Source organism: Amblyraja radiata, chromosome 8, assembly GCF_010909765.2.
Source record: "Amblyraja radiata isolate CabotCenter1 chromosome 8, sAmbRad1.1.pri, whole genome shotgun sequence".
NCBI lineage: Eukaryota > Metazoa > Chordata > Chondrichthyes > Rajiformes > Rajidae > Amblyraja > Amblyraja radiata.
Genome location: NC_045963.1, coordinates 74,899,649 through 74,912,406, shown reverse-complemented (window position 1 = coordinate 74,912,406; position 12,758 = coordinate 74,899,649). Strand labels below are relative to the sequence as shown.

The 12,758-nt window shown below is 46.6% G+C and overlaps 1 protein-coding gene across 2 annotated transcripts in view; it reads right to left on the bottom strand.

Annotated features, from left to right (window-relative positions):
- The window catches only part of plcb4 (phospholipase C beta 4), a 445,314-nt gene that overhangs the window by 85,598 nt on the left and 346,958 nt on the right, over nucleotides 1–12,758 (bottom strand). For both annotated transcript variants that reach the window (XM_033026236.1, XM_033026237.1), the window contains 3 exons: nucleotides 11,359–11,443; nucleotides 7,944–8,068; nucleotides 6,567–6,618 (listed from right to left, as the gene is read on the bottom strand). In XM_033026236.1, the coding sequence (XP_032882127.1) occupies nucleotides 6,567–6,618; nucleotides 7,944–8,068; nucleotides 11,359–11,443 (262 nt within the window). The remainder of the gene's footprint in view (nucleotides 1–6,566; nucleotides 6,619–7,943; nucleotides 8,069–11,358; nucleotides 11,444–12,758) is intronic.

Sequence of the window (12,758 nt, the reverse complement as noted above, 5' to 3'; positions counted from 1 at the left end):
GCATAATCAAGGACCAGTCTCACCCCGGTCACTCCCTCTTCTCCCCTCTCCCATCAGGCAAGAGGTACAGAAGTGTGAAAACGCACACCTCCAGATTCAGAGACAGTTTCTTCCCAGCTGTTATCAGGCAACTGAACCATCCTACCACCAACTCGAGAGCGGTCCAGACCTCCCATCTACCTCATTGGAGACCCTTGGACTATCTTGATTCGGACTTTATCTCACACAAAACGTTATTTCCTTTATTCTGCATCTGTACACTATCCATGTTATCTCGTTATTCCCTTTATCACGTATATCTTGTACGCTGTGGACGGCTCGATTGTAATCATGTATCGTCTTTCCGCTGACTGCTTAGCAGGCCACGAAGAAGCTTTTCACTGTACCTCGGTACTCGTGACAATAAACTAAGCTAACTGTCGGAATCACTTGTGATCCGGACCGGGTATTTACGCTTTCCACATCTGTATTTCTTCGACCTTGATAAAGGAGAATTGAGTGAGCACTTGGTGAAGCCTCTGTCCACTGGGATGCTTTATCTCCCCACTGAAAAGTAGGGCCTTCCTCCCATCAATATATGTCATTTTTTCCATTGCCGTATAAAAAATGAAAATGAAGACAATGTGCTTCAGAGGGCCATATTGCATGAAGCCGATTAATAATTCTCCACCTCTGCTGCATTTTGTCCTTGTAAGCCTTTGTCGACCCTCCACTCTCAGTTTTCACTGCTCACCTTCATTCCTTCACATCTAAACCAACTACTCCCCAAAATGGCACCGCGGTAGAGTTGCTGCCTTACAGCGAATGTCACGCTGGAGACCCAGGTTCGATCCCGACTACGGGTGCTGTCTGTACGGAGTTTGTACGTTCTCCCCGTGACCTGCGTGGGTTTTCTCCGAGATCTTCGGTTTCCTCCCACACTCCAAAGACGTACAGGTTTGTAGATTAATTGGCTTGGTGTATGTGTAAATTGTCCATAGTGTGTGTAGGGTAGTGTTAGTGTCCGGGGATCGCTGGTCGGTGCGGTCTCGGTGGGCCGAAGGGCCTGTTTCCGCTCTGTATCTCTAAACTAAACTAAAAAAAAGTAAAAATCCCAAGCCCGACTTTGCAGATGTCCTTGATGATTTCACATGAATAAGACTTGACAACAGCGTAGAGAATGAGTAATCACCTGCAACGTTTAACTTGCCGCTGTCTCCAATAAACTGGTTCATGGCCACCACAGGAAATTTAGCCTAGACATTTCCACTCCCTCTTCTCCCCTCTCCCATCGGGCAAGAGGTACAGAAGTGTGAAAACACACACCTCCAGATTCAGGGACAGTTTCTTCCCAGCTGTTAACAGGCAACTGAATCATCCTACCACAACCAGGGAGCAGTGTTGAACCACTATCGACCTCATTGGTGACCCTCGGGCTATCCTTAATCGGACTTTACCTTGCACTAAACGTTATTCCCTTATCATGCATCTGTACACTGTAAATGCCTCGATTGCAATCACATATTGTCTTTCCGCTGACTGGTTAGCACGCAACAAAAGCTTTTCACTGTACCTCGGTACACGTGACATTAAACTAAACTGTAACTGCAATGTACTGACCACATTAGCGATGGTCTCTGAGATCAAATCTTTAGACTTTAGCGATACAGCGTGGAAACAGAAAATTTGACTTGCCTTTTATGACAATTTACCTGTAAATACGAGATTAAAACAATATGATCATGGCTGGTCATCCAAAATCAGTACCCCGTTCCTGCTTTCTCCCCATATCCCCTGATTCCGTTAGCCCTAAGAGTTAAACCTAACTCTCTCTTGAAAACATCCAGTGAATTGGCCTCCACTGCCTTCCGTGGCAGAGAATTCCACAGATTCACAACTCTCTGGGTGAAAATGGTTTTCCTCATCTCAGTCCCAATTGGCCTACCCATTATTCTTAAACTGTGATCCCTGTTTCTGGACTTCCCCCCACATGGGGAACATGTTTCTTGCATCCAGCCTGTTCAATCCCTTAAGAATTTAATATGTTTCCATAAGATCCCCTCTCATAAATTCCAGTGAACATCCTGTAAGCCCAGTCAATCCATTCTTTCATCAAATGTCAGAAATTCCCACCATTCTGTGAATCAACCTGGTGAGCCTACGCTGCACTCCCTCAATAGCAAGAATGTCCTTCCTCAAATTAGGAGACCAAAACTGCACACAATACTCCAGGTGTGGTCTCACCAGGGCCCTGTACAACTGCAGTGGGACCTCTTTGCTCCTATACTCAAATCCTCTTGCTATGAATGCTATGTTGGCCGGTGTGGGCAAGTTGGGCCGAAGGGCCTGTTTCTACACTGTATCACCCTAAGACTCTATGACTCTACAGTGATTTGACTTACTGAACTGTATGTATAATTTCACTGTTCCTCGGTACATGTGGTGATAAAGAGCCTTTGAACCTTTATATGATCAATCTAGATAAAAAAATATACAACAGGACACAATTGCCAAATTACAGCCATCTAAAGCCTGGGCAGAGGATAAAGGGTGGGTATAACATTGCTCCTTTTATCTCAATGCTTGAAGTTTATATCACAAAGATTTCATCTCATTATTTAATCACCTAATTTCTGAATACATTGATAAACCTTGGTGAATCATCACTAACTTGACTTGTGCAACAGAGTTCAAATTTAATACATTTCTTTATTAAATATTTTCAATAACCTCTCAACAATCATGGTATATAGTGGAGAGATAGACACAGGGGTCCTGACCCTAAACATCACCTGTCCATGTTCTCCAGAGATGCTGCCTGACCTGCTGAGTTACTCCAGCACTTTGTGTCTATCTTTGGTATAAACCAGCACAGAATGGAGTAAAGAGAGATAGATCAGCCATGAAGGCCAATATGCCAAGCTAATGGCATGTTGGCCTTTATGACGAGAGGATTTGAGTACAGGAGTAAAGAGGTCCTTCTGCAGTTGTACAGGGCCCTGGTGAGACCACATCTGGAGTATTGTGTGCCGTTTTGGTCTCCCAATTTGAGGGACATCCTTGCTATTGAGGCAGTGCAGCGTAGGTTCACGAGGTTAATCCTCGGATGGCGGGACTGTCATCTGAGGAAAGATTGGAAAGACTGGGCTTGTATTCACTGGAATTTAGAAGGGTGAGAGGGGATCTAAGAGAAACGTATAACATTATAAACGGACTGGACAAGCCAGATGCAGGAAAAATGTTCCCAATGATGGGGGAGTCCAGAACCAGGGGCCATAGTCTAAGAATAAAGGGGAGGCCATTTAAAACTGAGATGAGAAAAAACTTTTTCACCCAGAGAGTTGTGAATTTGTGGAATTCCCTGCCACAGAAGGCAGTGTAGGCCAAGTCACTGGATGGATTTAAGAGAGAGTTAGATAGAGCTCTAGGGGCTCGCAGAATCAAGGGAATTCTCTGCCTCAGAGGGCGGTGGAGGCAAGTTCTCTGGATGCTTTCAAGAGAGAGCTAGATAGGGTTCTTAAAAATAGCGGAGTCAGGGGATATGGGGAGAAGGCAGGAACGGGGTACTGATTGGGGATAATCAGCCATGATCACATTGAATGGCGGTGCTGCCTCGAAGGGCCGAATGGCCTACTCCTGCACCTATTGTCTATTGTCTATTGATATGGGGAGAAGGCAGGCACGGGTTACTGATTGTGGATGATCAGCCATGATCACAATGGCGGTGCAGGCTCGAAAGGTCAAATGGCCTCCTCCTGCACCTATTTTCTATGTTGCTATGTTTCTATGATTGAACGGCAGAGTAAACTTGATGGGCTGAATGGCCTAATTCTACTCCTATTCCTTGTGACCTTATGATTTGCAGTTCCCTGTTATTACATAGTCATGCAGCGTGGAAAACCGACTTGGTCGGTCGAAGGGCCTGTTTCCACGCTCTGCTCACTAAAAACTAAATAACAATCAGCGAACAATGGCCTGTTTCCTTTTTCGTTGCTACTTTTTTTCATATCTTTCATTCATTTGTTCGATGTCACTCTACATCATTGTCTACAGTATATCTCTCGTTTTCCTTTCCTGCGACTTTCAGTCTGAAGACCCGAAACGTCACCCATTCCTTCTCTCTAGAGATAGTCAAGCATCAAGAGTGTTTTATTGTCATATGTCCCAGATGGGACAATGAAATTCTTGCTTGCTGCAGCACAACAGAATATGTAAACATAGTACATAACAGGAGAAAAAAAAAATCAGTGTGTATGTAGATCAAGAAAAATGCTGCCTGTCCCACTGAGTTACTCCAGCTTTTTGTGTCTATCTTCGGTGTAAACCAGCATCTGCAGTCAATAGACAATAGACAATAGACAATAGGTGCAGGAGTAGGCCATTCAGCCCTTCGAGCCAGCACCGCCATTCAATGTGATAATGGCCAATCAGTACCCCGTTCCTGCCTTCTCCCCATATCCCCTGACTCCGCTATCTTTAAGAGCCCTATCTAGCCTCTTGAAAGCATCCAGAGAACCTGCCTCCACCGCCCTCTGAGGCAGAGAATTCCACAGACTCACCACTCTCTGTGAGAAAAAGTGTTTCCTCGTCTGCATTCTAAATGGTTTACACATTGCAGTTCCTTTATAATATAGCACAGTGTAGTTTAAATCCAGTACTTACCTGTGAATTGTCATAAATTTCTTTATTAAATTTGAACTCTGCTGCAGAAGTAAAACTAGCAGTGATTCTGAAGAAGGGTTTCGGCCCGAAACGTTGCCTATTTCCTTCGCTCCATAGAGGCTGCCTCACCCGCTGAGTTTCTCCAGCATTTTTGTCTACCTGTGATTCACTGGGACTTCTTTATTGTAAATTCGCAATAGTTTAGTCGTTGGAAACTGAATTGGAGACTGTTGACTGCCTGTCCCACTTGAAGATTTTTTTCGGCGACTGCCGGAGTCATATCAGTGTCGTCCAAAAGATTTTGAACATTTCAAAATCCAGTGGCGACAAATAAACCGTCGCGATACTTGAAAAAACACCGCCCGTCAATACGACGTCCGGCCGCGTTACGCCACAAAATTTTCGGTGACCTGATACGTCAGTCGATGATGCCGGCAGTCGCCGAAAAGAATTGCCAAGTGGGACAGGCCCTTTAAAGTACTGTGACTTGTGCTTAAAATAAATGTGGACTATAACTAGAAAGATCAAGAAAAGATCCAAAGTGCTCGATTAACTCAGCGAGTCAGGCAGCATCCCTGGAGATCATGGATAATAATTAATATTTAAGACAGAATCTTTTGGAAAATGCGAAAATTGAAAATTGAAAATGCTGAGATGAAATCATTCTTTGCATGAACACCTAATGTACTGAGCTCACTACAGATGGTCTCAAGAGGTCAAATCTTAAGTCTTTAGAGTTTACAGGTACAGTGTTGGGAGCAGACCCTTTCACCCAGCGAGTCCGTGCTGACCAGCGATCACCCCGTACACCGGCACTATCCTACACACTGGGGACAATTTACAATTTATAGAAGCCATTTAACTTACAAACTTGCACGTCTTTGGAGGGTAGGAGGAAACCGGAGCACAAGTTCACGTTCACAAGTTATAGGAGTAGAATTAGGCCATTCGGCCCATCGAGCCCACCGCCATTCAATCTCTGCCTTTTAATCCCATTTTCCTGCCTTCTCCCCATACCCGTTCGAATGAAGAACTTGTCTATCTCTGCCTTAAAAACATCCACTGACTTGGCCTCCACAGCCCTCTGTGGCGATGAGTTCCACAGATTAACTACCCTCTGACTAAAGAAGTTCCTCCTCACCTCCTTTCTAAAAGAGCGCCCTTTAATTCCGAGGCTGTGACCAGGAGAAAACCCACGCGGTCACAGGGAGAATGCGCAAACGCCGTGCAGACAGCTCCCGTAGTCGGGATCGAGCCTGGGTCTACTGTGCTGTAAGGCAGCAACTCTACCGCTGCGCCACAGTGCCTGATAAATCTGCCTGATGGAAATACAGAATAGATGGCTGGAACTCCCGAGATATTAAACAATTGCAGGCATGACCAAAGGGGAATGTAAACTGTCTTTGCATATACATCGCCGAACACCTCCGCTCAGTCCGCAATAACCAACCTGACCTCCCGGTGGCTCAGCACTTCAACTCCCCATCCCATTCCCAATCCGACCTCTCTGTCCTGGGTCTCCTCCATTGCCAGAGTGAGCAACAGCGGAAATTGGAGGAACAGCACCTCATATTCCGTCTGGGGACCTTGCGTCCGGATGGCATTAACATTGAATTCTCCCAATTTTGCTAGTCCTTGCTGTCTCCTCCCCTTCCTTAACCCTCTAGCTGTCTCCCCCCACCCTTCCATCCGCCCGCCCTCGGGCTCCTCCTCCTCCTCCCCTTTTCCTTCCTTCTCCCCCCCCACCCCCCCATCAGTCTGAAGAAGGGTTTCGGCCCGAAACGTCGCCTATTTCCTTCGCTCCATAGATGCTGCTGCACCCGCTGAGTTTCTCCAGCAATTTTGTGTACCTTTGCATATACTTCTGTGGCTTTGTAAAAATACTTCCAAGATCAAACAGGACACAGTCATGACAGCTTACTCACCCACACGATCCATTGTATTCAAACTTTCCCTGATTTAACTGCATGGCTAAATCTGTAACATAATTTAAAATCACAATACATTAGATATCAGATGAGGGGGGGGGGTTGAAATGCAAGTGTCGAAGCAAAATTATTAGGAATCATGATTCATCTTGTTTTAACCTTAATTTGTTATTGAAATATTCATAATCTACAGAAAACAAATATAGTTTTGATTTAGTACACAACTAACTTTGTCCAGGCATTAATTGGTCTGTTTAATTTTAAAATGGTTCATTCCTTATGCCAAGCGACAGACAGATATTTGCAATAGTTTAGTATTCAGAAACGAGATTGGAGAGCGTTAAAGTACCGTGATTGTTGTGTAATCTTCTTCAGACTAAAGAAGGGTTTCCACGCGAAACGTCGCCTATTTCCTTCGCTCCATAGAGGCTGCCTCACCCGCTGAGTTTCTCCAGCATTTTTGTCTAACGTCATATTTTATATTTTTAACTAGTTCTCGAAACATCACCCATGCCTTCTCCCCAGAGATGCTGCCTGTCCCTCTGAGTTACTCCAGCATTTTGTGTCTATCTTCGATGGACTTTGTCGGCGCCTAAATGGTGGCGACTCTTTGCAGACTGCCCAGGTGAGGTCTGCTGAGGAAAGACATCCTTGCCATAGAGGGAGTACAGAGAAGGTTCACCAGACTGATTCCTGGGATGTCAGGACTTTCATATGAAGAAAGACTGGATAGACTCGGCTTATATTCGCTAGAATTTAGAAGATTGAGGGGGGATCGTATAGAAACTTACAAAATTCTTAAGGGGTTGGACAGGCTAGATGCAGGAAGATTGTTCCCGATGTTGGGGAAGTCCAGAACAAGGGGTCACAGTTTAAGGATAAGGGGGAAATCTTTTAGGACCGAAATGAGAAAAACATTTTTCACACAGAGAGTGGTGAATCTGTGGAATTCTCTGCCACAGAAGGTAGTTGAGGCCAGTTCATTGGCTATATTTAAGAGGGAGTTAGATGTGGCCCTTGTGGCTAAAGGGATCAGGGGGTATGGAGAGAAGGCAGGTACAGGATACTGAGTTGGATGATCAGCCATGATTATATTGAATGGCGGTACAGGCTTGAAGGGCCGAATGGCCTACTCCTGCACCTATTTTCTATGTTTATGTTTCTATGTTTTTAACCCATCCGGAGTTAAAATAAAGCAAGACTGGAAATGAATAGAAGATGCTGGGAGTAACTCAGCCGGAACAGGCAGCATCTCTGGAGAGAAGGAACGGGTGACGTTTTGATTAAGGACAATCCGAGGATCACCAGAGAGGCAGATAGTAGTTGGGCACTGCTGTCTCTGTGCGCTGGGGATGGCTGGGCGGCGTTCCTTACCTGGAGTCTGGAAGTTCAGGGAGACCATCTGGCAGCCAGCGTTCCAGAAGATCTGAGGCATGTAATTGCTGGAATCCACGCGACCACCCTTGGGGTAAATGCGACTCATTTGTCGCTTATTATAACTGCGCGACTCATTAAGGAAAACCAAGCAAAAACAGCTGCAGCTGCATGTGTCTATATACACACTCGCACCTTAAAGGGCCTGCCCCACATGGCGATTTTTTTGGCGACAGCCGGCATCATCGACTGACGTATCAGGTCACCGGAAAATTCGCGGCGTGATGACGTTTTGACGCGCGCTGTGTTTTTTCAAGTGTTGCAACATTTTGTTTGTCGCCGCTGGATTTTGAAATATTCAAAATCTTTTGCAAAACTGATTTGACGCCGGCATTCGCCGAAAAAATCGCCAAGCGGGACAGGCCCTTAATCCCCGCTATTATTTATACGGTCAGCGACTTCCAACAAGCCAACAGTCAAAACCTGGTACATCTGTGGAATTCATTGCCACAGAAGGCTGTGGAGGCTGGGTCGGTCAATGGGTATATTTAAGGCCGAGATAGATAGATTCTTGATTGGTACGGGTGTCAGGGATCAGAGGGCAAAGGCAGGAGAATGGGGTTGGGAGGGAGAGATAGATCAGCCATGATTGAATGGCAGAATAGACTTGATGGGCCGAATGGCCTAATTCTGCTTCTATCACTTATGACCAATCACTTTCGTCCTGATTTGCATTAGTACTATCTGTTGGTGGGAATTCAAATGTCGAATCGGGCGGCAAGGTGTCGCAGCGGTGGAGTTGCTGCCTCACAGCGCCAGAGACCCCGGTTCGATCCTGACTATGGGCGCTGTCTGTACAGAGTTTGCACATTTTCTCCGGGAGCTCCGGTTTCCTCCCACGCTCCAAAGACGTGCGGATTTTGTAGGTTAATTGGCTTCTGTAAATTGTTCCTAGTGTGTTGGGAGTTGTAGAGAAAGTGGGATATCATAGAACTAGTGAGAACACGTGATCGAAGGTCAGTGTGGACTCAGTGGGCATTACTAAACTAAACTAACATAGCTGTTACGGCCTTCAGTCTTTTCCTTGGTGCCTGAGCCATCTGAGTGCTTTCATCTTGCTGCTAACAGGGCATCATGGTGGCGCAGCGGGTAGAGTTGCTGCCTCACAGCGGCAGAGACCCCGGTTCGATCCTGACTACGGGTGCTGCCTGTACGGAGTTTGCACGTTCTCCCCGTGACCTGCGTGGGGTTTCTCCGGGTGCTCCGGTTTCCTCCCACACTCCACAAAGACTCCACAAAGTGCAGATTTGTAGGTTAATTGGCTTGGTGTATGTGTAAATTGTCCCTTGTGTGTGTGTGGGATTGTGTTAGTGTGCGGGGGTCGCTGGTCGGCGCGGACGCGGTGGGCCGAAGGGCCTGTTTATGAGCTGTGTCACTGATAAGAGGGAAGTCTTTTAGGACCGAGATGAGAAAATCATTTTTTACACAGAGAGTGGTGAATCTGTGGAATTCTCTGCCACAAAAGGTAGTTGAGGCCAGTTCATTGGCTGGATTTAAGAGGGAGTTAGATGTGGCCCTTGTGGCTAAAGGGATCAGGGGGTATGGAGAGACGGCAGGGATGGGATATTGATTGGGGATGATCAGCCATGATCATATTGAATGGCGGTGCAGGCTCGAAGGGCCGAATGGCCTACTCCTGCACCTATTGTCTATGTTTCTAACTATAAACAAAACAAATTCACTCTTCCTGATCTGACTTCCAACGTGATGTGAATCCGAGACAGTGTTTTCCTCATCTCCTTTACAAACACTGTCCATATCCACGTCATAGGGTTGGTTCTGCAGCAAATGTTAATCACAAAACAACCTCTTTCATCTTGACAAAATTACTTTCCATTTGCAGTATCACCCTGTGATCCACACTGGACATGTGCCTCTTGCTTTGTTTCTGCTGCAGTCTTTTGATGTGAAGCTAATGGATCCATGGCCTTTCATCCCAAAGGTCTCAGAATCCAAATCTGAAGAGTGGTGAGTCTGTGGAATTCTCTGCCTCAGGGGGCGGTGGAGGCCAGTTCTCTGGATACTTTCAAGAGAGAGCTAGATAGGGCTCTTAAAAATAGCAGAGCCAGGGGATATGGGGGGAAGGCAGGAACGGGGTACTGATTGGGGATGATCAGCCATGTTCACATTGAATGGCGGTGCTGGCTCGAAGGGCCGAATGGCCTACTCCTGCACCTATTTTCTATGTTTCTATGTTTTATCTCTAAAATAAAGGAGTAATTTGTTGGTCACAGATCATTAAAATACCTCATTAAATTCCTAAATCGAGAAGACTACTCCAAAAAACTGATGCTCAATGTTCACAAACGTTCAATGAGACCGCGTTGGTAGATTCATGTCTCCGCTGTAGACATCGAGCCTTAAGGTCACGATACGATACGATACGACAGAACTTTATTCATCCCTGGAGGGAAATTCGTCTGCCGACAGTCATAACGCACAAGCTAACGCGAAAACTCGAAATTAAAATTAAATTGAAAGTGAAAAAAGAAAAAGAAAAAGACAAGCGACTGTTGTCCGGCTGCCGTGTGCACAGCGCTTTCAGCGGAACGAACGAACAAACAAACAAACGAACGAACGAACGAACGCACGCAGACTTATCCCCTGGGCAGAGGATTCTAAAACCAGAGTGCCCCTCCCCCCACCTCGCCCCACACACACCGGGTTCCACCCCCTCTCCCCTGTTCTCCCACCGTCCCTCCACGCCGGGTCCTCATTGTTCTTCACGGCGGTCCCCCCCAGTGCCGGGCCACACAAACACCAGAAATGACAGCAAAGCGTAAAAGGTAAAAAAACATGAGCCGCGCCCCATATCTGAGGAAGGATGTGCTGGCTCTAGGGAGAGGGTCCAGAGAAGGTTTACGGGAATGATCCCAGGAATGAGTGGGGCAACCTATGATGACACTGGGCCTATACTCGCTGGAGTTTAGAAGAATGGGTGGGGGGGGACGGACCTCATTGAAACGTACAGAGTAGTGAAAGGCCTGGACAGATTGGATATGGAGAGGATGTTTCCACCAGTGGGGGAGTCCAGGACCTGAGGTCATAGCCTCAGAATTAAAGAGCATTCCTTTAGGAAGATGAGGAGAAATGTATTTCTACCAAGGGTGAAAGGAGAATCTGTGGAATTTTTTGCCACAGACGGCTGTGGAGGCCAAGTCAGTGGATATTTTTAAGGCAGAGATAGATAGATTCTTGATTAGTGCAGGTGTCAGAGGTTATGGTGGGAAAGGCAGGAGAATGGGTTTAGGAGGGAGAGATAGATCGGCCATGATTGAATGGCAGAGTAGACTTGATGGGCCGAATGGCCTAATTCTGCTATCACCGATGACCTTATGACCATGACGAAGGATACTTGACGAACTCTATCGCGTGTGTCTTCAGATATCCCAGTCCAACTGACTCATTAAACGAGGACATATTGCAGTGGATATTTCGCTCTGGGGAAAGAAGAAGTCATAAAGTTAGGTTAGGAATCGTTGACACGCAAGCGAGTGAGCAGACGACACAACCACCGTGTTCCTGTGTACAAGGCCAGCTGTTGTACACACCGAGTCATAGAGTGATACAGTGTGGAAACAGGCCCTTCGGCCCAACTTGCCCACACCGGCCAACATGCCCCACATGCTCAAAGTAAACCTTCCCTATTAGAAGCAATAAGCAGGCACATGGATAGGACAGGTTTAGAGGGGTATGGACCAGACGCGGGCAGGTGGGACTCGTGCAGATGGGGTAGGGTGGTCGGTGTGGGCAAGTTGGGCCGAAGGGCCTGTTTCCACGCTGTAAGACTGGATTGATGCCAGGATATGCTATCCTTCTGCAATCCCTACCATGGGATCACTATCTGAATGGTTCCTGATGTGTCCTGTTGGCACAAGCATAGCGGCCCCATTTACTTGATAGTACGAGTCTAACATAGAAACATAAAAATAGGTGCAGGAGTAGGCCATTCGGCCCTTCGAGCCTGCACCGCCATTCAATATGATCATGGCTGATCATCCAACTCAGTATCCTGTACCTGCCTTCTCTCCATACCCCCTGATCCCTTTAACCACAAGGGCCACATCTAACTCGCTCTTAAATATAGCCAATGAACTGGCCTCAACTACCTTCTGTGGCAGAGAATTCCAGTGATTCACCACTTTCTGTGTGAAAAATGTTTTTCTCATCTCAGTCCTAAAGGATTTCCCCCTTTTCCTTAAACTGTGACCCCTTGTTCTGGACTTCCCCAACATCGGGAACAATCTTCCTGCATCTAGCCTGTCCAACCCCTTAAGAACAATTGGAATTAAACTTGGTAGCTTTTGTACACAGAGGGTGGCGGGTGTATGGAATGAGCTGCCGGAGGGGATAGTTGAGGCAGGGACTATCCCAACATTTAAGAAGCATTTAAATAGGGACAGGGATGTGAAGATTTAGAGGTCAGGAGTAGTGCACATGTTCAATGTAATCTTTCTCTATTAGAAGCAATTAGACAGGTACATGGATAGGACAGGTTTAGAGGGATTTGGGCCAAATGCAGGCAGGTGGGACTAGTGTCGATGGGGCATGTTGGTCGGCTTGGGCAAGTTGGGCCGAAGGGCCTGTTTCCATGCTGTTGTCTTCCATGACTCTATGAAAGTCAAGTAACACGAATGGGAGACGCAAGGAACTGCAGATGCTGGAATTTTGAGCAAAACGCAAAGAGCTGGAGGAACGCAGCGGGCCAGTCAACATCAGCGGAGGGAATTAACAGGCGACATTTCAGGTTGGGAC